The sequence below is a fragment of the Pelobates fuscus genome, chromosome 3 (genome assembly GCF_036172605.1).
Source record: "Pelobates fuscus isolate aPelFus1 chromosome 3, aPelFus1.pri, whole genome shotgun sequence".
NCBI classification, from domain to species: Eukaryota; Metazoa; Chordata; class Amphibia; order Anura; family Pelobatidae; genus Pelobates; species Pelobates fuscus.
Window position 1 is genome coordinate 354,509,678 of NC_086319.1, and position 25,875 is coordinate 354,535,552.

The window sequence follows — 25,875 nt, forward strand, 5'->3', positions numbered from 1 at the left end:
GCCATTGTTGCTCAGACTAATGCCCAAGCAGCACAGAGAGGAGGTGTTGCTGGGCACCCTTGTTTAGCATTAACATAAACATTAACAACGGTTTAATGTTGAATGGAAAACAGTGCAAGGGTACTCCAGAAACTATACCCACTTTAATGAGTTCAAGCAATTATGATGTCTACAGTGTCCCTTTGAGTGGTTCTTAGAACTTAAGATATCCTCATGTCCTTAATGTGCACCTTATATAAAGCAAAAGACATGGTACATTTATATATAGATCTTCCATGCCATGGCTTTAGATGATGGGAGAACATTTTAATATTATAGAACAACTCTTGTCTAGAACAGTAACCGTTCAATATAGCACACATATCCCTTCTTAAGTTATTAATTCTGTCGGAATCCTGTTTTGTTGATTGGCTAAATCATGGATGCAATTATAGAAGGTTCTGATACCTCCGAGACTTTTTACTTAAGTTATTTTTTTATTTTTTTTGTTGAGAGGGAGGAAATTACCATTAATTCTTTCCTTGGGTGCTTTCCTATCATGCACAAATGAATGCACATGAGGTCATTAATAGGAGAGGGGGGAAATAGCAATAATATCATTTAAATACTCCTGTTCACTGCCCAACAATGCACCCCTGTGCCATGATATTAAATCTGTCTACAAATTACTCCAAAAATAACAACCATTTAGCAGCATTAAAAAGATTGTGTTTAATTACCCTAAATCTCTATTTCTGAAGGAGCTGAGAAATGAGTTTCCTGATGTGCTTTACTTACATCATTATGTCTGCATTTAAAGGGACACTCAAAACACCTAAAGCACTTTAGCTTGCTGAATTGCTTAATGTGTGATAAGTGTGTCCTCTTTTTTGATTTGTAAACATTAACCTTGTTGTAAAAATTAACCTTGTTACACCTCTTTGGATGTCAATCAGACAACTGGTCCGGTTACTTCCTGATAGTTTATCTCAGTCAAGCTAAACTCAAGAAGTAGCAATTGCTTAGACTACTTGCCTAGCAGAAACCTCTCATTAAGGTGTATTGGGAAGTCTGTGATTGAATAAACATAGAAATTGTGGGCTGGAGAAGGAGGAGAGGGCTTGCAAAGGCTGCAGGCAGAGAGCAATCCACTTATTATATGTGCATTAGAAGGCTAAGTGTGGTATATCTTGGAAATTCTGAATTAGGAGGAGGAGTGAAGGATGTAACCTGATATAATTCAGAAAAACATGAAATATAGGTTTCCTTATGTCTGTATAAAGTAGAAGGAACTGAGACGTATGTGCTATAATGCCTGTCTAGAAGACAATGGATGACACTGAATAAGTATTACAAAATTATTTTAGATCTAGATCTTTGTTCTTTAAAAAGTAAAACTAATTAATAAAAAAAGAGAAAGACTACTGAAATGGTCAATGTCAAATACTGTCTTTATTTGCCACCAGAAAAAAAGTATATTTGATACCATGCTCACTCAACCACGTGAAAGTCTTTTTGTGTTCTGTGCGTTTCATAGAAATAACTGACATTATCAGACTGTAAAAAGAAGGAAACCCATAAAGAACAAAAGTATGTGGAATGATCATCCTATACAGTCAACATTATTCTCCAGAAGTCTTTATCACATGAAACAGTGTGACATTGTACAGAACTTGATGACCATTATTCCATGTGTATAGGACTCTCTCTCGTGGGTTGTAGTCCAGCATGGATATGTGTGAATACTGATTATGAAATGGGATATCTGTATACTCATAAGTAGACGAATTTGTGTAGTAAGCGAAATAGATTTTGGCTCCCGCCAAATGAGAATTGGTGACGTAAAGGGTCCCACATATCATAAAGGACTCTCCAGCGCTGCGTTTCGGGTAACCGGTGTCCCAGGTCTGAAGGATCTCAAGAGTTATAGGATCTATCTTGCTGACTACAATGTTGCCTGCATTCTGATTGGTTGTGTAGACTGCCCAGAGACCATTTTCATCCACCATGAAGTCAATGTCAGAGAAGCCACCCCAGGAATAAGGAAAGGTGTTGTTGTAGCCGGCGTTGTTAAGGCTTCTCTGCACCGAGACACTTCGTGATCGAAAATGATACTTCACCACAATGTTGCTCTGGTACTTGTTGTAGTAAAGGGACCCATTATATACCACGTGGCCTGTACCAGCCCATGGATGCGGAAGAAGGTGCTGAACAAAATTCTGACCTTTGATGAAATCATTGAGGCTTCGATATTCTAAGACTCTGCGCCCCTTGTAGTAGCCATCCATGTACCACACCTGGAATAAAGGAGAAAAGTTCCTATTAATACCATTTAGTAAATTGCATTGCTCAGTATCCTTCTTTATTCTCCATTGTCTTAATGGAATAAATACCCTTTATGCAGCAGCAAAATACTAAACAAGTCTGAAACAGATATATATATATACGTGCTGTTGACAGTAGTGGGATATGGGTATAGCTCATTATATGGACCTACTTGGATAGTCATAGAACACCAATAACATATTGCAACAAGTGGGAGAATTAAACTGTACAGATATAATTACATTTAAAGAGAAAATATTCTTGACAGCAAAACATTAAAATGGAGAATCCCTTTTTCTCCTTATATTAGGGTTTACTGTTCCCATTCCAGTTTAATTCAGTACTCTAAAAGGGTCTACTAACTATACAATGAACTGACAACTTCCTTTAGGTCAAAATCAGGGATGTATCTATTGCGAGGCAAACAAGGCATTTGCCTTGGGTGGCAATTTCCAGGGGGCGGCAAAAAACGCCTTCCCCAAATGCCCAGGCTAATGCCTTGTTTGCCTTGTTTTATGGGGGCCCAAGATCTGGCCGGCGGTCGACCTTTAGGCCCCCCCGGGGTAGGCAGCCAGTTGTCTCCCAGGCAGTAATGCCAGAAGCCGGAATATGACGGCAGTCCGGCTCCTGGCATCACTCTGTGGCACGCAAGATCAAAGCTCCCTCGCTGCACGTCCGGCCGCCTTCCTGGCCAGCAGCCCCACTAGACCCCCGGTGAAAAATCCACCCAGCTATCTCAAAAGTAGGGAATCTGGGTGGATTTAAATTTAGAAAAAATAATAATAATTGTGAGTGTTGGGGGGAAATGTGTATGTTTGTCAATGAATGTGACTGTGTGTGTGTGTCAGTGAATGTGAGGAAGTGAGTGAGTGTGTGTGTCAGTGAATGTGAGTGAGTGTGTGTCAGTGAATGTGAGTGAGTGTATGTGTGTCAGTGAATTTGAGTGAGTGTACGTCAGTGAATTTGAGTGTGTGTGTGTCTGTCAGTGAGTGTGTGTTTCAGTGAATGTGTGTGTCTGTCTGTCAGTAAGTGTCTGTGAGTGTGTGTGCCCAGTGAATGTGTGTGTGTGAGTGATAGTGTGTGTCTGTCAGTAAGTGTATGCATCTGTCTGTGACTGTTTGCATCTGTCAATGTGTGTTTTTTATTCATCAGCTGGGTTTTATACATTAAAAAGTAAGTGCTTACGTGCAAATACTCTTAGAACAAAAATAGCAAGGGAATACAGATAAGACATAGGAATGAGCGCCATGTATACATAACAAATAAGTTTCTGTTGAGCTTACAAAGACAGGCAAACAAGGAAGAACATGACCTCTGGAGGAAACAAGATGCAGAACCTGATGATGACCAAATGTGGAGGAAAGGTAAAAGACTGTGTTTGCCACGAGTATTGTACCCCATGATGGCCCAGATTGCCCATGGACCTACACATCTATCCAAGATGCACATGAACAGCTTAGTAAACACCCATTGGGTAGCACCCGGATTTACTGTTGTAGCAGCTAAACACACCCAAGCTTGCGTGATTTGTGCTAGAAACAATCCAGGACAGGCTGTCAAAACACCGAGTAAGCACACACCAAGGCCACTTTACCCGTTTCAAAGACTGCAGATAGACTATATTCAACTACCTAAGGTAGGAGGAGTGTATGAATATGTGTTGGTGTGCATTGATCTCTTTTCAGGTTGGCCAGAGGCCTACCCAGTGTCGAAAGCCACAACAAAGATAACAGCGAGTAAGCTTCTGAAGGAACTGGTATGTAGATATGGAGTACCTGAAGTGATTGAAAGTGACAGAGGTAGCCATTTCACTGGGGAAATAATGCAAGAAATTATGAAAGCCTTAGGGATCAGTCAGGCCTTCCACACCCCTTATCACCCCCAGAGTAGTGGGAAAGTAGAAAGGGCAAATGGCACCTTAAAGAACAAGATTGCAAAAGCCATGCAAGACACAGGGAAGCCCTGGACTGAATGCCTTCCCCTAGCACTCTTTTCTATGAGATTCACCCCCAATTCCAGACATGGCCTATCCCCTTTTGAGATCCTGTTTGGATGTGCCCCAAAGACAGGCCTCTATTTTCCCCAAACCCTCCAGATGCAGCATGGTAGTATGACTGCCTATGTTCAGGCCCTACACCAAAGATTAGACAAGGTGCATAAACAAGTCTTTGATTCTATTCCAGATCCAGACTCTGACTCTGCAACTCACAAACTGCAGCCTGGTGATTGGGTGGTGATAAAGAGGCATGTGAGGAAAGGACTTGAACCACGCTTTGACGGTCCATTCCAAGTGCTCTTGACTACGGCTACCTCGGTAAAACTAGAAGGAAAAGCCACGTGGATACACGCCAGTCACTGTAAACAAGTCACTCCGACTGATCCACCAACATGAAGCTGTTCATATCCTTTACCATATTATGCTCTGTTCAGATATGCTACTCTGACTTGAGACCAGAAAATAATAATGCATGGCAGGAAAATATATGGTTGCAGATAGCAAAGGCTTTCAATTTAACCTCCTTTTGCCTCAACCCTCTCCTGAGTACTGAAAACGCCATAGAATCTTGTCTTATAGCTGTCCCCACACCAATCTCACTGTTGAGGAAGTACCTACATACCCATAGACCCCATAAATCTCTACAACTATATTCTTATGCCTTCAAACCACTGGTAGGCATGCCCCCCCTATCCCTGAAGACAATTAATGTGACAGGCGCTGAACTATGTTGGTCTTTTTCATGTAATTGTTCAAGAGACCCTAATACTGAATCCCTGTTTTGCCCCACATGGTGGAAAAATACCACGAATTGTAGAGCCCTGAGCACCACTATGAATTGTACCAAAACTCACCAAGTTATGAGTTACCACTACAATGTCTATCTTCCTAAAGGATGGACTTTCTCCTGTGGAAATATTACTTATGCTTATGTCCCAGGTAACATTACAGGAGGTCCCTGTGCAATTTCTCGACTAACCATGACCATGTTTTCCAAATCTGACCTGATCACTAAAACCACCCAGCTACACAAACTGCTGAGAGACAGGAGAGATGTTAAAAACACCCTTACTTCTGATTGTAACTCTGAAATCACTCTCTTATCCAAAGCCGAATACTCTGCCCTAGCGTACACCTTGGTAGGAGTCCCAGGCTTAGCACTGTATAATACCCGAGTAGTTAATGCTGTAGCCTGTTCCCTTGCAAAAGGTTTAAATGCCACTTCACAGGCCCTAGAAGAGCTACTTATGGACAACCAGGCAAATAAGAAGGCAATCCTTGAGAATAGAGCAGCCATTGACTACTTACTAATGAAACATGACTTAGGATGTGAAGCTATTGAAGGTATGTGCTGTTTTAACCTATCTGACCATGGCACTATGATCCATAAACATATAAAAGATTTACATGACTTAGTACAGGATATCAAACAAGATAACGGCTTCTTTGAGGATTGGGATTGGACATTTGGGCTAGGAACATGGTTGACTTTACTAATTAAGAATTTTTTTTACTTTTTGCTATTAGCTATATTTGTCATTATGGCTATTTTTCTAACCTTTAGATTTTTTTCATGTCTACTAATCTCTCTATGTAAAAGCAAACCTACTGTTGGTCGTACCTTAACTTACATTCCAGCTCCGACTTCGGAAAGGTTTTATGATGTTACCTCGCCTAACAAATGAAAGAACTCTCCTCTGCTGATTCTGGTGGTCGCTCAGTCCAAGGGAACCGTGGTGAAGCAATAAATGAAAGTCCCACAGGCTTTGGCTAGCAGGCCTGGATATACCTTGGACATTTGGGTGACCCTTGGATCAAAAGAGGGAATTGTGATAGAATTTATCTTGATTCCAAGGCTCCAGCTTATAGGTGTCATATAATGATATCCTATATTAAAATTGGCTAACTTGGAATTAGGATTGATTGCTTGATGCTTGAACAACACTTAAGACCATATATGTCTAAGTCCCGGGAGCAGAGAGCCCCCACCCAAGATGTCTCTACTCTAATCTTGTTGTTCTCTCTTACCCAGAAACTTATTTGTTATGTATACATGGCGCTCATTCCTATGTCTTATCTGTATTCCCTTGCTATTTTTGTTCTAAGAGTATTTGCACGTAAGCACTTACTTTTTAATGTATAAAACCCAGCTGATGAATAAAGATAAGACATAGGAATGAGCGCCATGTATACATAACAAATACGTTTCTGGGTAAGAGAGAACAACAAGATTAGAGTAGAGACATCTTGGGTGGGGGCTCTCTGCTCCCGGGACTTAGACATATATGGTCTTAAGTGTTGTTCAAGCATCAAGCAATCAATCCTAATTCCAAGTTAGCCAATTTTAATATAGGATATCATTATATGACACCTATAAGCTTGAGCCTTGGAATCAAGATAAATTCTATCACAGTGCCCGAGATCTGTCAAGCATAGGGCAGCACCATTTCAGAATACACCACTGGTCAAAATAGCAGAATTTATAACGCATCTAGTTATGAGGGTTTGTTTTCAGTTCAGTTATTTAACCTTAGTCTTTATAGCAGTATTGCACTATTTGGAGAGATTCAAATTGAGTCCAAATACGGTAATATTGTTAGATAATCTTTTCAAATATTTTAACATTATACAAAATATTCAAATTTTGTAATTTTGGTATATTGATATATATATTTTAAGTATGATACGTTTTTAACAAATGAATATCTTAAAAATTTTTTTTTTAGAAGTTTACCTAGAAATATGAAATAATTTGGAAAGCTTATCCAACAATATTAAATCAAGGCCTTAGGCTTCAATTTAATATTATTGGTTAGACTTTCCAATGGATTTAATATTTTCGAATAAACTTTTCAATTATTTTTGAACATATTTTAAATACTAAAACATATATCATACATAAAAAATATAGCTATATATAAAAAAAATCAGAACATTAAAATATTTTTCATACTATTAAATAATTTTACGTTTATTCGAAAATAATAAATCAACAATATTACATTGATACCATAGGCCTTGATTTAATAAACTTTTTAAATGATTTAATAATATTAGAAAAATGTTTCAAATGATTTGTCCACAGAAGTCATCATTATCAATCAAATTCTCCAGAAGAGGTTCAACTACATCAGGAATATGGTAATAAATAACCCATAAATTTATACAACAATAAAACATTAGCTTGAAATTTGACGCTATAACAAAACAAAAAAGAGAAATAATAAACAAACAGAATTAAGAAAGCTGGGAAAAATCTGCTTTAAAATGACATACAACCATTTCAAACCAATCAATTCTGTTATATATAGTGTAAAAGTTGGTCAGGAATCGTTAGCAGCGAGTATCAATAAATATATACTTGAATTAGTAAGAGTATTAATACCACTTAAGAATCATTGCTTTGTCATCGAGGATAGATGGCTGTACTGCTAAGAATGAGCAATTCCACAGTCAATATTGCACTTAGCCTTAATGGGATTTCCACCAATATTCAATATCGCTATCATTTACAATGCAGGATTTTGCTGTTTGGGATCAATGGTGTTACACCCGCACTCATGACTGATGACATTCTGCCTCAGAATGAATTGTATTACAAGTGGCAATCAATAGTGTTACCGCTTAGAACTGATAGTGCCATCACTTACAATGGATTGGGTTACTGATGAAAATCAATAGTGTTACACAGGTATTTAGCAGCAAGAGTATTAGCACTCAGATTAAAAGAGGTAATTGTTACACAGCATGCAAGTGATCTAAACACGTAGATTTAATAAGATACAAGGACAAGATCACAGAGCACCAAATATGTGATTATTATGATGTAGTGAGATGCTTGTGGGTTAAAATTGTGCAGAGATGGAAAAAGGGCAGAAGGGAAGCTGGCAGAACTGGGGGCTTTAAAAAAATACAAATAACAAATAAATCTAGAATAAAGATGAATGAAAGAGATACAGATTTTACTCATGTGAGTGTTTGCCTTTATCACTCAAAGGGGTTAAAGTTAATAGGAAAGACTGTTTATTTTATTTTTTTAATTATGTTTGATTATTTCAATATAACTTTGGAGTTTTAGAATGTCTGACCTGACTTTTGCAGAGGTCTTGTTCTGAGATATATTATTTAGGTCAAGGTATCAAGGGTCCTCTTTTAAATCACGTGCACTTTTTATTTAAACCAGCCTGTTAAATTTGTGGACATATTGGGTTAATATTAAAGAGATGATACACTGTTGTAAACAAAAATACATAATTCATTGTGACACTACCCTATTTATAGAGTCAAAGGGATATTCCTGTTACAGAAAACAATGAACATCCCCCAAAAAACACTATTTTCATCATCCTTAATCTTTAACCTACCCAAGCGCCTAGTATGCCAATCACACAGTTGTGATAGCACCCTTGTGAAGACCTGGGAGAGACTCAGAAGTCCAAGCTGGCCACGTGGGACTTCATGTCAGATAGGAACTCAACAATAGCTGACAAAATCTATAATAATGTGATTATTGAACAACATAAGGGCAATCAGGGAACTATTTGGATTAGGGTAGACAGCTTGTTTCTGTTGGTTCCACGTTTTGGGAGGTGGTTTTAAGGGTCTGATTCCAGGGCACTCTGTATGGAAGAGACTAAGTGTGAGGTAGCATGCTTTTAGCCCAGACACAGTGGCACCTTGGTAGGATTAGTTTTTTTGTTGGTAATCACCCCCTTGAAGGTGAATTCACATTCTGGACTGTAACAGATACCCTGTTATTGGCTGGCCCTCAGATTTGTAACTCTGTAACAATTGAAATCGCAACCCTTTCACTCTATTCATACGAATTGCAAAACGAATAACCCTCTTAACTTGTTCGTATAACCGAACAAATTGTCGTACGAGTGACCACCCAGACCAGTCGTGTGCCGCCAATTGACTCATTGACTCTGTGCCAAACCGCAACTTCAATGTTCTAAGTGGTTCACTGGGTTACTGTGATTCATATGCACGAGCACGTAGCGACGCCCATCTTGTTTTGTTGAACGTGTCCACCGGGATTTGGTCGTAGAGTGTCTGGAAATATTTTCTGACACTCGAACTTCCGAACAATGCTGAGACTTCTAGGACCACTAATATTTGTACACATTCATACGAAAGGAGCGGCGTTCGGTAAAAGCAAGGCACGAACGAGGCGGCACACGACCATCAAAATCATGAACACTGATTGGGATGTTTGTTCGGTATTTTAAACATACGAAAAGGGACCGGCTGCACAAGCTGAATGCATGAAACTATTTTGGGCAGGAGCCTCGTGTGCAGCCGAGCAGAAATGGAACTTCCATCTATCTCCCGAACCCCTGAACCAATTTGCATTATTTTTTTATATGTTGGTCTCCTAATTATGCCCGTTCAGAAAATATGGGAATTGGATGTATAATTTTAATGTTTTGAAAAATGTTTAAAAAGTTAATTTGTTCGCTTGGAGATAATTGAGTTGATACAGTAATTAACTCAATTATCTCCCAAGCAGAGGGGAGGAATTTACAGTAATGAATGTGAGTGTTTAACTTTGTGAGTGTAAACTATTGGTTGTTGAATTTATTTTTCGGTGCCCCACAAGGTCCACATGGGTGGTAACCTTTTGGGAAAAGTTCCATTAAAGGCCAGCCTGGCACATTAAACCTTCCGATCTTCTTAACCCTGAATACGGAGCCCCGTCTCGTTATTGTAGGGAAACTGCATCCAGCTAATCACTCGCTCTTGTAAGAGCTCTGCTATTTTCTCTCTCTACACTGGTTCAGCTGATGGGACATCTGGAACACACTACAGCACAGCCTCTTGCTAGGACAAAGGATGTCTCCAACGGCATACACCCCTCTGACACACTGGGTAGCCGTTACATGGACTATATCAATATGTGTGTATTTTCCCAATAAAGAACACTTGGTTTCACCCTTCATAAAGTCTCAGCTAATGTTTAGATGATCTTCTATGATCACTATGGGTATTCTGGGGTACAGCAATAGGAAGCTAGCAGAGATATACAAGCTGAGTACAACTCCAAGAACCACAACAATTTCAGCTTAATGAAGTGGTTTTGGTTCATAGACATTCCCCTGCATTCTAACTACTCAATTCACTCCAATTTATGAGTTAAATCACCACGTTTATGTAGCCCTAGCTACAACCACCCTGCATGTGATCTACACAGCCTCCCTACAAATTTCCTGCAAATAGAGATCTAATGTTGACATTTTCTGTATTGCACAGTGTTTAATTTAGAATGTAATATCTCCTACACTGTTAATAGCCTGCTAAATAGAAAAGGCATTTATTTAAATGGTAGAAAACTGAGCAGTGAAACTGCAGAGCCATGATCTAAACTGCTTCTTTAAAGTAAACACTATAGAGTTGGTAACGTCAGCTAAACATTAGCTGAGACTTTATAAAGGAAAATGTTTGTTTATTGAGAAACACTATAGAGTTGGGAACATAAATGTGCAATCATAACTCTGTACTGCTTTGGTAGCCACCCACCTAAAAAAGGTAGATTACTTATTTTTTCTCCCTTGCATTTCTGGGCTCCATCCTGCCATCCACTTCCTTCACTGATATCGATATCAATGATCTCAGCTAATCGAATGCTTTCTCATAGGAAAGCTTTGCAAGACTATTGCAAGTACAAGGCAAAACACAATGCTGTGCCAATCAGAAGGTCTCTATGAGACCATCTGATTGAAATAGAGTTTTACTCTGTTATTTTGTTGATAGTGCCTCTAGTTGTTGTCTAGAGTCATTTAAAACTTGCAATTAAAACATTGCCACTATGCAGAAAGGCAATGTTGCACATGCAGTGTTAAAACAGGAGGACATGGCACCCAGGCCACTTCATTGAGATAAAATGGTCCGGTTGCCTATAGAGTCCTTTTAAAACCCCTTAAGGACACATGACATGTGTGACATGCCATGATTCCATTTTATTCCAGAAGTTTGGTCCTTAAGGGGTTAAGCTAAATTGTTTAGCTAATTATAAAACTGTTATACAAGTGATTAAAAGTTATGCATTTATTGTTTTTATTATATAAATGTTAAATTAATGGTTCATCTAGCACTGCTGGTGTCCCCACTGTTTTCCAGTTACAGGAGCTGCTTAAGGGTAAGTGGAACCCCATAAATTGACACTAAGCCTCTCAACCTTAGAGCCAAAAGAATAATATATATATATATATATACATATTGTAAAGAAATCATTATGCATGTATATGTATATAGTATTTTACATAATTCAGTGATTTTATTAATTATTAATTAGGGAACCTGAAACTTTCCAAAACTCTACAAAACCTGTACATGGAGTGTACTGTTGTACTCTTCTAGACATTGCTTAACACAAATATTAGGATATTAGGGATTTAGAGCAGTGAATTTATCATGACAATCAGTGAAAGCAAAGTTTTTATGTAAAAAATGCAAAAACCCAAATATGAACACTACATTTGGAAAGGGTTTGTGACTACTAAAAAAGCCTGACATACCCCATTTTGAATACAATGGGTTATGTATTTTGTAAATGATATGCCATGATGGGAGGATCTTCATTCCCAATAAAACCTGTGCGTGGGAGGTACTGTTGTATGCGTAAGACATTACAGAACACAATTATGCAGATTTTATTGGAATAAAAACTAACAGCACTATGACATCCTGCTTAATTTCTCACACTTTTTTTTTAGATTGTATTTATTCATTTTAAATTAAGTTTCATACATAAATATTTTATGTGTAATGAAAGACCTATTTCTCCTGAACAAAATGATATATAACAAGTATGGGTGCACTTATAAAAGAGGTAAACCTTATAATTGTATCTCTATCATTAACTTATGCCTATTGACAAGATACAGAAATTCATATTCTCTCAGTAGACATCTTGAACACATGGTCGAAATCTGCCTGGGCATACTATTGACCAAAGATGTCAAAGTTCTTTCTTTCCATGGACATATTCTGTTCAGACACTCAGACAGATCTCACAGCAGGAGTCAGGTAATATTTCATGAAATCCTTTGTTTTGCTCCTCAAGGACCTTCCTGTCCAGAACAAGGCCTGTTGTTAAAAATATGAGTAGTTTATTTGTGTACGGATAGTAACATAGACTTCAATTAACCCTTACCGTCCCATGTCCCATGTCTTAGGTCTAATTTATACACTATGAGGATCCATTCTCCTCTTCTGATGATAAGCCTCTGACGAATTCTAACCAACATTTAACACTACATTTAGGGTTATTTACTAAATACACTAAATTCTGGTTAGAATTTAAATAGAATTTCACGTGAATTTCAAATTTAAGGCCAGAGTAGCTGAACTGAAATCCTAATTGACTTCGAGATTTTTTCCAGGTCAGCTATTTTGACCTTAAATTTTAAATTCATTTTTAATTCATTTTGAATTCTCACTTTAGTAGTAACCATATTAATTTCTATTAATTTAAATAAAGGACTTGTATCTTAAAAGTAAAATCTTTTATCTTTCTGCTTAAATTAAAATTACTATGAAAAGAATAAACACAAGTGTAATTTGTTTAAAAAAAAAAAAAAAAAAGAGAAAGTGAGAGTATATAAGTGTAATTAGGTAAATGTAAATAACGAGTTCTAGAGCTACAATGCGTACATTTTTAAACCCTAATGTTTCTAACCGTCATTACAAGTAGGATCAGGGGAACTTAATGGCTGTAGAATATTTAATAATTCATTTCTGTATGATACTTCAGAATGTTTCGCGCTACTAAGGCAAGCGCACAGTGTAATTATGTATGTTACAAATTGTTTCTGAGAACGTAATCTGTTCTAAGAGCGTACATGTGGTTTACAACAGCAAAGAACAGAGGAGTCATGACATCAATTGGCATGTAAAATTGTAAGGCTTAACATTGAACTGCATATAAATCAGATCTAGAGTTTGATGTCTGTTGGCTCATGTGAAAATTCCACAGCAGTAGTAGAGAAAACAAAGTGTTTATTTAAAGGGACACTATAGTAACCTGAACAACTTTAGCTTAATGAAGCAGTTTTGGTGTATAGAACATGCCCCTGCAGCCTCACTGCTCAATCCTTTGCCATTTAGGAGTTAAATCCCTTTGTTTATGAACCCTAGTCACACCTCCCTGCATGTGACTTGCACAGCCTTCCATAAAAACTTCCTGTAAAGAGAGCCCTATTTAGGCTTTCTTTATTGCAAGTTCTGTTTAATTAAGATTTTCTTATCCCCTGCTATGTTAATAGCTTGCTAGACCCTGCAAGAGCCTCCTGTATGTGATTAATGTTCAATTTAGAGATTGAGATACAATTATTTAAGGTACCGTATATACTCGAGTATAAGCCGAGTTTTTCAGCCCATTTTTTGGGCTGAAAAACCCCAACTCGGCTTATACTCGAGTCAAGGTCTGTATTATGTCAATTTACATTGCCATAATACAGACTGGGGGAGAGGGGGGCTGGCAGAGCTGTAACTTACCTGTTCTGCAGCTCCTGTCAGCTCTCTCCTCCTCCGCGCCGTCCGTTCAGCACCTCGGTCAGCTCCCAGTGTAAATCTCGCGAGAGCCGCGGCTCTCGCGAGACTTACAGTGTGAGCTGATAGAAGGAGCTGCACGGACGGCGCGGAGGAGGAGAGAGCTGACAGGAGCTGCAGAACAGGTAAGTTACAGCTCTGCCAGCCCCCCACTGAACTGCCACTGGACCACCAGGGAAGGAGAGCCCCCCTCCCTGCCATGTATCAAGCAGGGAGGGGGGACGAAAAATAAATAAAAATATAAATAAAATAAGAAATAATAATAAAAAATAATAATAATAATAAAAAAAATAATAATAAAAAAAGGGGGTATAAGGACCACTGTGGGAAGGGGGCGGGGTATAAGGACCACTATGGGAGGGAGGGGGTGGGATAAGGACCACTATGGGAGGGAGGGGGGGTATAAGGACCGCTATGGGAGGGAGGGGGGGATAAGGACCACAATGGGAGGGAGGGGGGGGATAAGGACCACTATGGAAGGGAGGGGGGATAAGGACCACTATCGGAGGGAGGGGGTGGGATAAGGACCACTATGGGAGGGAGGGGGGGAGAAAAGGAACACTATGGGAGGGAGGGGGGGAGAAAAGGAACACTATGGGAGGGAGGGGGGGATAAGGACCACTATGGGAGGGAGGGAGGGGGGGATAAGGACCACTATGGGAGGGAGGGGGATAAGGACCACTATGGGAGGGAGGGGGGGATAAGGACCACTATGGGAGGGAGGGGGGATAAGGACCACTAGGGGAGGGGAGGGGGAAGTAAGCACCACTAGGGGAGGGGAGGGGGAAGTAAGGACCACTAGGGGAGGGGAGGGTAAGGACCACTAGGGGAGGGGTGAGTCAGGACCACTGGGGGAGGGGGGTGAAGGAACACGGGGGTGGGGAGGTAAGGACCACTGAGGGAGGAGGAGGGGAGGTCAGGACATATGGGGGGGGCAAATATCCTTGCACCGGCCCTGCACACACTGCATTCATACACTGCATTCATACACACACTGCACTCATACACACACACACTGCACTCATACACACACACTGCATTCATACACACACACACTGCACTCATACACACACACACTGCACTCATACACACACACGCTGCACTCATACACACACACGCTGCACTCATACACACACACGCTGCACTCATACACACACACGCTGCACTCATACACACACACGCTGCACTCATACACACGCTGCACTCATACACACACTGCACTCATACACACACTGCACTCATACACACACGCTGCACTCATACACACACACGCTGCACTCATACACACACACGCTGCACTCATACGCACACACTGCATTCATTATACACACACTGTAAATAAATATTCAATTAATATATTTTTTTTAGGATCTAATTTTATTTAGAAATTTACCAGTAGCTGCTGCATTTCCCACCCTAGTCTTATACTCGAGTCAATAAGTTTTCCCAGTTTTTTTGGGAAAAATTAGGGGCCTCGGCTTATATTCGGGTCGGCTTATACTCGAGTATATACGGTAAATTACATCTGTTTGAAAGTGAAACCAGTTTTTTTTCATGCAGGCTCTGTCAATCATAGCCAGAGGAGGTGTGGCTAGGGCTGCATAAACAGAAACAAAGTGATTTAACTCCTAAATGACAGTGAATTGAGCAGTGAAATTGCAGGGAATGATCTATACACTAAAACTGCTTTATTTAGCTAAAGTAATTGAGGTGACTATATTGTTCCTTTAAAACAATAGGGGGTTATATGTAACAATGCAGCAGGAAAGAGGGAAAGGTTACATAGTACAATAGGATTAACGATAGCAGAGGTTATAGGGAGTCATATTCAGGGCTGGACTGGCCCACCGGGATACCAGGAAAGCATGTCTGCTTACAACAAATTCGCTCTTTTGTTTATTTTGAAGCCCTATGAGTGCTTTCTTTCACGTTTGAGTGATAGTTTTTTAGTTTTAAGGCTTTTTTTCCCTGCTTCCATATCTGCACACTATGATGGCGAGATGCATTATGGGGCTGGTATAGAATATTTTTCCAGGGCTGCTTTTCATTCTCAGTCTGGCCCTGGTCATATGAGTTATACAGAGAGTTTATATTGAGTGATAGAAGGATATATGTGGGCATGTTATGAAGAACAAAATAGGTTGTATTGAATAGTATATAGGAGTTTGTGCAAAGAGACAAAGCTGAAGGCTTATTGCCATAATTGTAGTAGAAGCAGAGCTGGCAAGCAGAATTTTTTTTCATTTAGCATTTTGTTTTACACTGTCTTTATGGTATTTAACATCTGTATTTTACCTACTGTCACTCGTTTCAATGCTCTGCATGGACTGTTTTGCAAATTGTGTCAAGAAAATGGTGTGTATCTGATTTCATTGCCAGAACAACTACATGATAACATATAGTTATAGTTAGTGTCTGTACGATTCACCTGTAAAAATTGAAAGATTTTAACTTTTTTTTTTTTTTTTAAGAATTGGGTTGAATAGGTTTAAAAAAAAATCTTGCCTTTTTCATTAATATATGATTTTATTTATAAAATAAGCCTGCTTGGGTTAAAGGGAATGTATGCTGTTAAATTCAAAGTGCCAGAGTCCACGAATAATCCCCCAATCGTCTGAGGGTGGGCCTGGTTAAAGTGTCATGACAGATATTGGTTTGCAGTTTTCTATCTATCTGGTGTGACTCATACCCCTGTTTGGAGAGCACACACTTGCTTTCCAATACATGTTAAAAGTATCCAACACTTTATGGTAGGTAAATAAAACGTATCTGTTCTCTCTCACTATTATCAGATTGCCTGTTCACAGCTCCTGCGATAAATCATTCTGCTTTTTCTCTCCATGATGCTGCTCTCACACAGAGCCTGCCCCTCCTTCCTCCTTCCCCTTAGAGGTATTGCTTTCCCTTAGGCTGAAAGCAAGCATGAGAGACACTCAGATGAGAGTTTCCCTGATAAAAGAACACAGCCTTCTTATCTCTGGCCAATCAGCATGGAATGAATTGACTGAATTTTTAGAGAAATTGAGATATTTGCTAGCAATCCTGCAAGAACAGTGTATGAATGAAAATTGACTCTATCGTTTACAATTAAGTTGTATTTGTCATTACAAGGTATCCCATTAAATAAGTCAACTGCATGGTTTTTAAATTCATCTTTTTCATGTGGTAAACATAAATGTGGAGACTTCCCACACTAAACAGAATGTACAATCTATAATCTCAATTTATTTCTAGCACTCGTCATTCCAGTTTACACTATAAACAGGAAAGGGTTAAGCAGATTTTTCCCACAGAAATCCACAAATGAGGAATAACATGCCAGAAAATATTAAATCTGTCACTATTTCAAAATCTCTGACAAGATCTGCTTCTTTGTATCTTCAATCCAAATCACTTGCAATGACTATAAATGATTAATTGTGCATATCCCATGTTAAATGTCTATCAGTGTATTCTACACACGCTCAGTAATGTTATAAAAAATATTAAATTTTTCTTCCTGGTAAAACATTTCCGATAACAATTTTTTGAGGATTGGCAAATGTCATCTTTCAAACTAAATTTGTCTATTTGAGATTTTTGGTAATTTATTCGTTAATGTTTAGTATTGTCTTCCCCATTTCTTTTCAGTTTCCCCTTTTCATCTATCCTTTTCACTATCCTTTTCACTTATTTATCAATCCACGATTAAAGAACCATAATACCATATATACTAGAGTATAAGCCGAGTTTTTCGGCACATTTTTTGTGCTGAAAAAGCCCCACTCGGCTTATACTCGAGTCAGTGTCTGTATTATGGCAACTTACATTGCCATAATACAGACCAGGACCGCCGGGTTCATTACAAGCCCGGCGGTCCTGTTGGGGGCTGGCAGGAAGCATTTACTTACCTTTACAGTAGCTTCTGTCAGCTCCGTGCAGCTCCCCTGTTCAGCTCACAGTGTAAGCCTCAAGAGATCCGCGGCCGTCAGAGCGTTGCCATGGATTACCGTGGCAACGCTCCACACGGCACGCAGACCACGAGGCTTACACTGTGAGCTGAACAGGGGAGCTGACCGGAGCTGTTGTAAAGGTAAGTAAACGCTTCCTGCCAGCCCCCCCACTGCATAGCCCATCCACTGGACCACCAGGGATTGCTATAGCCCCTTCTCCCTGGTCAAGTATTAAGCAGGGAGGGGGGACAAAAAAATTATAATTTCATTTTATAATATTAAAATAAAAAATAAATAAAATAATATTAAAATAATATAAAATATTATTACAATATTAATATATTAATATTTAATAGGAATTCATATTAAAAAAATGCCCTCCCCCTCACCCAGTTTACACACACTACACAAACACACACACACATTCTGCATTCACACAAACACACACTCTGCATTATATACACACACTCATACAAACACACACTCTGCATTATACACACACACACTGCATTCATACAAACACAAACTCTGCATTATATACACACTCATACAAACACACACTCTGCATTATATACACACACACTGCATTCATACAAACACAAACTCTGCATTATATACACACTCATACAAACACACACTCTGCACTATATACATACACACTGCATTCATACAAACACACACTGCATTATATACACACACCAATTCTGCATTCATTATATACAGACACTACACACAAACACTCTGCATTCATTATATACACACTACACACAAACACTCTGCATTCATTATATACACACACTACACAAACACACACACACACTGCATTAATTATATACACACACTGTAAATAAATATTCAATTAATGTAATTTTATTGGGATCGAATTTCATTTAGAAATTAACCAGTAGCTGCTGCATTTCCCACCCTAGTCTTATACTCGAGTCAATAAGTTTTCCCAGTTTTTTATATTGACTGCATCACATTGGATTATAAAGTATAACACATGTAGATGGATATAATAAGAACCTAGTGTCACACACTACATCACATTCTATAGTGACTCCCTTATTAGTGGGAGTAGATCACCTTCCTTTGATTAGATTAATTGTTGAGAATATCTGATTATATTTCACAATACTTGAGTTTCAACAAGGATAAAGTGATTCTTTCACATTGCAAGAATTTATCACACTGTATGACTATGAACAGTCTATCACATATTTTTCGTTTTGTAACTATTAATTATTAGTTCTATTGATATTGCTTTTCTTTATATGGAGGTAGCAGCTTCCCGTGATGTTTTTTTATCTGATTCAGTTTAAATCCTACCGCCGAGCGAAGGGCTGATGCAGAAATGAATCCGGAAGTAAACGCGCATGCGCCCGACGTCTCCATAGCAATGGAGGACGCGGGGAACCAGGAAGTAAGCTGAGCGCGCGATTAGAAACACGGAAGCATCCTGCACCCGCCCAGACGCTCGACGGATAGGTTGATTGATCTCTAACACATCTGAACCGTGAGTTTACATGATTGCTACTCTTATTTAAACCAGATTGTTTGTATGTGTATCTGTATTCTGTCCTGATGAAAGTTCCCCAGTGGAACTGAAACGTCGACCTCTGGAATAAAGACTAAATTTCTTTTTTTCGTGTAAATCCTGGGAGTGCTGATTTTTTCTTACGAGTCAATAAGTTTTCCCAGTTTTTTGTGGTAAAATTAGGGGCCCTCGGCTTATATTCGGGTTGACTTATACACGAGTATATACGGTAGATCCTGTGCCTGTGATTGCTAAGGGTCTTTGGAATTGACCTCTCAGATATTCGTCAATTGTGATAAGACTGTAAGCAAATTTATTGTTAAAAAATCAGTTATGGCAATTGGATAGCAATGATAGGCTGTATCTCCTACCAGTTCTAACCGCATGATAAATGTATGGAATCAGTAGACAGGCAGTTTTTGGGTGCTGAAAGTGCCCTGTTTGTTTAGCTAGGATACTTAGTCATTAACGTTTCAGGACTAGCTCTCTTTCCTATGTTTAAAATTGTAGATTGTAGGGGGGCGTGGCTAAGGCACGGACGAAGCTGGACGTGTAAGAGACTAGCTCCGTCGGACCGGGTACCTTAACAGCTTGTATCCACAGCATTAGACCGGAAAAAACGGCTGCCTCCACGGCTAAACACCGGCAGACCGCGATGTCGTCCAAACCAGCCAGAAAGCAGAGGCAGAAAGCCGCGAATCTGCAGATCTCGGCCCTCTCATCATCGAGCAAGCTGCTCCAAGATGGCGCCGACGTGGCGCACTCACCAGCATCTGAATCAGAGGCAAGTGATGTCACTTCGGTATCTCGCCTCCAACACATTCCCCAAGTTGAAGGGGACATTAGGATCCTGTTGTCAGACCTCAAACACACTATGAGAGCTGACTTCCAAAAATTAGCTGCTGATATTAAAAGAGATGTGCAGGCTATTGGGGACCGCACGGCCCATTTGGAAAACAAGATGGAGGAGGTCATAGAAGCACATAATTCCCTGGCTGACGCCTACTCCACATTTCAGTCTCAAATCCAACAGTTGGAGACAAAAGTGGTGGATTTAGAAGATAGAGCCCGCAGAAACAACATCCGCCTGCGCGGCATTTCTGAGGAGGTTAAACAACCGGAGTTAAGAGGTTATGTCACCCAACTCTTTCAGGCACTACTACCAGAGGCTTCTGAGCAGGAGTTACAGCTAGATAGAGTACACAGGCTGATGAAGCCCAGGGGCCTGCCAGCGGCAGTGCCCAGAGACATCATCGTAAGGGTGCATTTCTATACGACAAAAGAGAGGCTGATGATGGCGGCGCGAGACGCGCGGAACCTAGGAGAACGCTTCAAGGACATACAGCTATACACCGACTTGTCACCAGCGACGATGGCTAAACGAAGAGCTTTTGGCCCTATCACCAAGGCACTCAGAGAGGCGTCCATACAGTATAAATGGGGCTTCCCGACACGCCTCATCGCACGGAGAAATGGAGTGGAGAGGGTGTTTCTCAACCCAGAAGACGGGAGGAACGGGCTAACACAGTGGAACATTCCTTTGCCGCAACCAGAGTCGGCGGAAAAGAACACCCAAGCCCATCCATCCCGAGTAGCTGGAGACTGGCACAGGATTGACGCAGCTAAGTGAACGGCACACTTATATTGTCACGGCACAGACACTTATATTGTCATTAGTTCTTTCCATCTCTTTTAAATGAGAGGGAAGGTGTTTTGGAGGCCGGATCCCGTAAATGTAAAATGGGATGCAGGTAGAAATCACATAATGGGATGAGACGTTAAACTAAACACACTAAAAAGAAAAAGAAAAAAAAAAAAAAAGGAATAAAAAAAAAAAAAAAAGAATAATAATAACCAAAAACAACAAAAAAAAAAAAAAAAAAAAAAAAAAACAACAAAAAAAAAAAAAAACTATAATAAAAAAAATAAATAAATAAAGGTAAAAATAATAATAATAATAATAAAAAAAAAAATACACGGGAAAATAACCGGGCATGTTTGACATATTCCCATAAGTTAACACGGTTAAAGATATATAAGTATAAATGGACATAGAAGGTAAGCCGAAATATGTAGGGAGCGAGTCAGCGATACATAAGTCAGGTCCTTTCATTATCTCGACTTGGAGACTTCCATCTCTGACTCGGTCTAAGGTTAAATCCATGGATAGGGAAGGTCCCCTATGACATGTTGTATCCAACAGATGGTACCACCCGATACTTCACCCCCCAGTGGCCCAAGCCAGGCCACTCAGACGTATACAGTATACGTCACCAATTCTGATTGCCTACCGTGTGCTTGTCACGTGGTTTTCAGGCAACTGTATATATGTTTGTTCTGTTATTTTGTTCTTCAGTTCTTAAATCTTACTGTTTTTTTCTTTGTCTTGATTGAGGGAATCATAGTACGGACACATAAAGAGGCTTGCACTCAGAGCCCCAGGGAGATGGTAACTGACAGGGGGACTAAGTTAAAGGAGTATGAATTGCCATTCAGCAATACTAGACAGCATATTAGGTTGTATGTAATATAATGGTGCTGACGTTTCTGTCATTGAACACTAAAGGACTCAACTCCCCAAATAAAAGGAGACTGGCACTATTGGAAGCGAAAAGGGCTAAAGCCCAAATTGTATTCTTCCAAGAAACCCATTTCCAGTGGGGTAAAAGACCCAAATTTAATTCCCCTCTATATCCCCTAGACTTTCACTCCTGCTTCTCTAAAAAGAAGCGGGGGGTGTCGATCCTTATCGGGAAAGATGTGGCGTTTGAACTAGTAAAAAAACGCACAGACAAACAGGGAAGATATTTAATTATACAATGTTTGCTGAATAACGCCCCATACACCTTAATTAACGTTTATGGCCCTCATACAGCACAAACCACATTTCTCCTTACTATTTTCAATGCACTGGACGAAGGCAGACTAGGGGATGTAGTAATAGGAGGGGACACGAATTTCATCTTAGATACTCAACTGGATACATCCTCTTCACACACAGTGAAGGCATCTACTGAGATAGGCAGAAAAACAAACTCGGGGCACCTCAATCAACTTCTATTAGAGCAGAATTTTATAGACCCATGGAGGGTGACACATCCGCAAGAAAAGGATTTCACATTTCACTCAGTGGCTCATAACTCGTACTCCCGAATAGACCGATTTTTGATACCTACCTCCTTGATTGGCAACGTTGTCAATACTAGTATAGGCCTGATATCGTGGTCGGACCATGCGCCGATCATTCTCCACCTGAACGAACAATTCCCTGCTAAAGGGAGAGGAACTTGGAGGCTTAACGAAAGCCTGCTCAGTGACCCCCAAGTATTAGAAGACCTCCATAGAGAACTGGAAGTCTATTTTCTGACCAACTCTCAACCAAACACATCCACAGAAAGTTTGTGGTTAGCCCATAAGGCATATATCAGGGGAGTACTAATTAAGCATGCGAGTAGGGCCAAAGCCGTGCGTATAGCCAAGTATATAACCCTCACTAGCCGCCTCACAAAACTGAATACACTCAATAAACAAACACCCTCAAAGACGCATCTTAGAGAGATTACAGACATACGAACGCAACTACAAGAACTGGAAGTGGCTAAAACAAATTTCTTTCTACGAAGACTTAAAGCAAAATTCTATGAGCAGGGAAACAGAGCAGGGAAAGTACTTGCATCTAGACTTAAAAAGCGTAGCCTAGCAACCAAAATAGCTTACGTTCACAATCCCCTGGGTCAGAAAGTTGTAAACCCAGATAAAATAGTACAGGAATTTGCTCAGTTCTACCGCACACTCTATAATCTTAAAGATGATAACCTGACATCCCAACCAACACAAGAACAGATAAATAAATTTCTAGAAACAATCCATTTACCTTCGCTGCCCACTGATAAGATCCCTGACCTGATTAAACCAATCTCAGTTGAGGAAGTTACACAAATGATCACAGACTTACCCAACGCGAAATCACCAGGGCCCGATGGACTCTCCTCCATATACTATAAAACCTTCCAAACTGCTCTTACCCCACATTTAGTGTCTCTGTTTAACCAAGGCTTCACACAAGGTAAATTACCTGGCGAAATGCTACGAGCTCATATAGTTACACTACCTAAACCGGGTAAAAAACCCACAGCATGTGCTAACTTCCGCCCAATATCCCTATTGAATATTGACACCAAACTATATGCAAAAATCCTGGCAACTAGACTCAAACACTTACTCCCCACTCTAATCCACTATAACCAATCTGGCTTTGTCAAAGGCAGGCAGGGCTCAGACAATTCTAGGCTTCTTCTTAACGTCTTGGAGGGTCTCAACACTAACAAACTGGGAGGACTGCTGCTTGCGTTGGATGCGGAAAAAGCCTTCGATAGGCTCAATTGGCTATACATGAAATCGGCACTAGACAAATTTGGCTTTCCTTCCGCATTCATAAAAGCGATTATGGCCTTATACACCTTCCCAGAAGCTAGTGTCACTAACGCGGGATTCATTTCCCCACCCTTCCCAATTTCGAATGGAACGAGACAGGGTTGTCCTTTGTCCCCCCTGCTTTTCATAATATGTCTAGAACCTTTAGCTCAGATCATTAGGCAGAACCCGAACATCCACGGAGTCAATATCGACGAACATCAATACAAACTCTCATTGTTCGCAGATGATATTCTGCTGACACTGACAAGGCCAGAGGTGTCACTCCCAAACCTTATGCCCATCCTACAATCTTTCGGCTCTATCTCCTATTACAAACTTAATACGGCTAAGACACAAGCCTTGCCAATTAACCTCCCTTTGGAGAATGCTGAGGTGTTAAGAAAGACATTCGATTTCGATTGGAGGACGGAGTCGGTAACCTATTTGGGAGTACGAGTTGCCAAATCGATACATACTATATACAAACTAAACCATATTCCTCTCTTGGAAACCATCCGCAAAGACCTGAACTCCTGGAAAGACGTGATGCTCTCATGGGCAGGGAGAGTTAATGCAGTGAAAATGATGGCCCTACCTAAACTACTGTACTTATTTCGTATGTTGCCTGTAACTATTCCACAAAGTTTTTGTAAAAAAGCCCAGTCCATTATTAATAGCTTTATATGGGGGAACAAACGTGCGAGAGTAGCGAGTCACACCTTGTATAGACCGTTCCAGATGGGAGGGATGGGGGTGCCGCAGGTGGCCATGTATCACTTGGCAGCCATACTATCCCAGGCAGTAAATCTCCATGCAGACAAGGGACAACTACTTTGGGTCGACATGGAACGCAAACAATGGCCTAAGGAGACACTCCTAGAGCACATGTGGTCCCCACCAGCTAAAAGGGGGAAGGCGCGCACGCTCCTTTCCACAACAAAACTGACGGTACACATATGGGATAAGTTTCGAGCAATTCAGACTAAGACTCCTAGATTTCACAGATTGGCGCCATTAAACGCCATGTCCACAGTGTTACCATGGCTCTCACTATCCACATGGGCAGAAGCGGGCATCACTAGTGTCTCCCAATTGTTTACTGGTACGGAAATCACTCCCTTTGCTGAGCTCCAACAGAAGTACAGCCTAGCTCCTAGATATGTGTTCCCTTACCTCCAAATTAAAAGCGCACTATTGGAGCATGTAGATAGGACCACAGAGGGCAAGGCTGGGGAATCTACTCAGCAATGCGATCTCCTTATGACATGTTGGAAATACCCCCTTAGGCCTAAATTGCTCTCCAGGTGCTACAAAGCAATATCGAACTTCCCACTGTCCCCAAACCTATCATTTATGTCCCAATGGGAAAAAGAAAGTGGGACAACTCTTCTTCCCCACAAATGGCTAGCACTAGTCAATGCACTGACTGGGTATACCGCGTGCTACTCACACATTGAAGCTCACAGAAAGCTAATGTACCGATGGTATCTGACGCCGGATAAACTTAGCAAAATATACCCAAACACTTCTGACCGATGTTGGAGATGCCGAGCACAAAAAGGCACGACGCTCCACATATGGTGGGGATGCGACCTTATTCGGCCATTGTGGTTGGAGGTTTCTAGGTTGCTTAGCAAAGTAGATATTATTCTCCCGCTGGAGTTTGGGGCCTGCCTATGGTTGGACCTTCCCGCCAGCTGGACGAAGCAGGAGAAAGCATTGGCCGCACAGGTGATACTAGCAGCTAGAGCTCTTATAGCGCTCAATTGGAAATCAACCAATTGCCCCTCTGAAAAGAACCTCATGGACAAAATCCGACTAAATTATGTATATGACATCTCATCGGCGATAACTGCCGACCAAAAACATAAAATATCTCAAAACTGGGAACCTTGGTGTAGCCGCTTTCAGTTCCAGCCTCCATAAAACCTTCAATAGGCCTCAGAGCCAGATCATGCACACACCTGTTACTAACTATAAAAAAAAAAACACACAAAAAAAAAAATAAGAGAACTTTAGGGCAGGGAGCTTCTTATTCCTCCCCCCCCCCCCCATCCTGGTCGATGCCATCGCCTAAGACGACAGCCATAGGAATCCGAATAGCTGCTGGATAGCAAGCAGTTATGGTTCTCCCTCAT

The 25,875-nt window shown here is 40.3% G+C and overlaps 1 protein-coding gene across 2 annotated transcripts in view; it reads right to left on the reverse strand.

Annotated features, from left to right (window-relative positions):
- Positions 1–1,406: 1,406 nt before the first annotated feature.
- The window catches only part of OLFM2 (olfactomedin 2), a 290,888-nt gene continuing 266,419 nt past the window's right edge, over positions 1,407–25,875 (reverse strand). For both annotated transcript variants that reach the window (XM_063449181.1, XM_063449182.1), the window contains exon 6: positions 1,407–2,276. In XM_063449181.1, the coding sequence (XP_063305251.1) occupies positions 1,602–2,276 (675 nt within the window). In that variant the 3' untranslated portion in view covers positions 1,407–1,601. The remainder of the gene's footprint in view (positions 2,277–25,875) is intronic.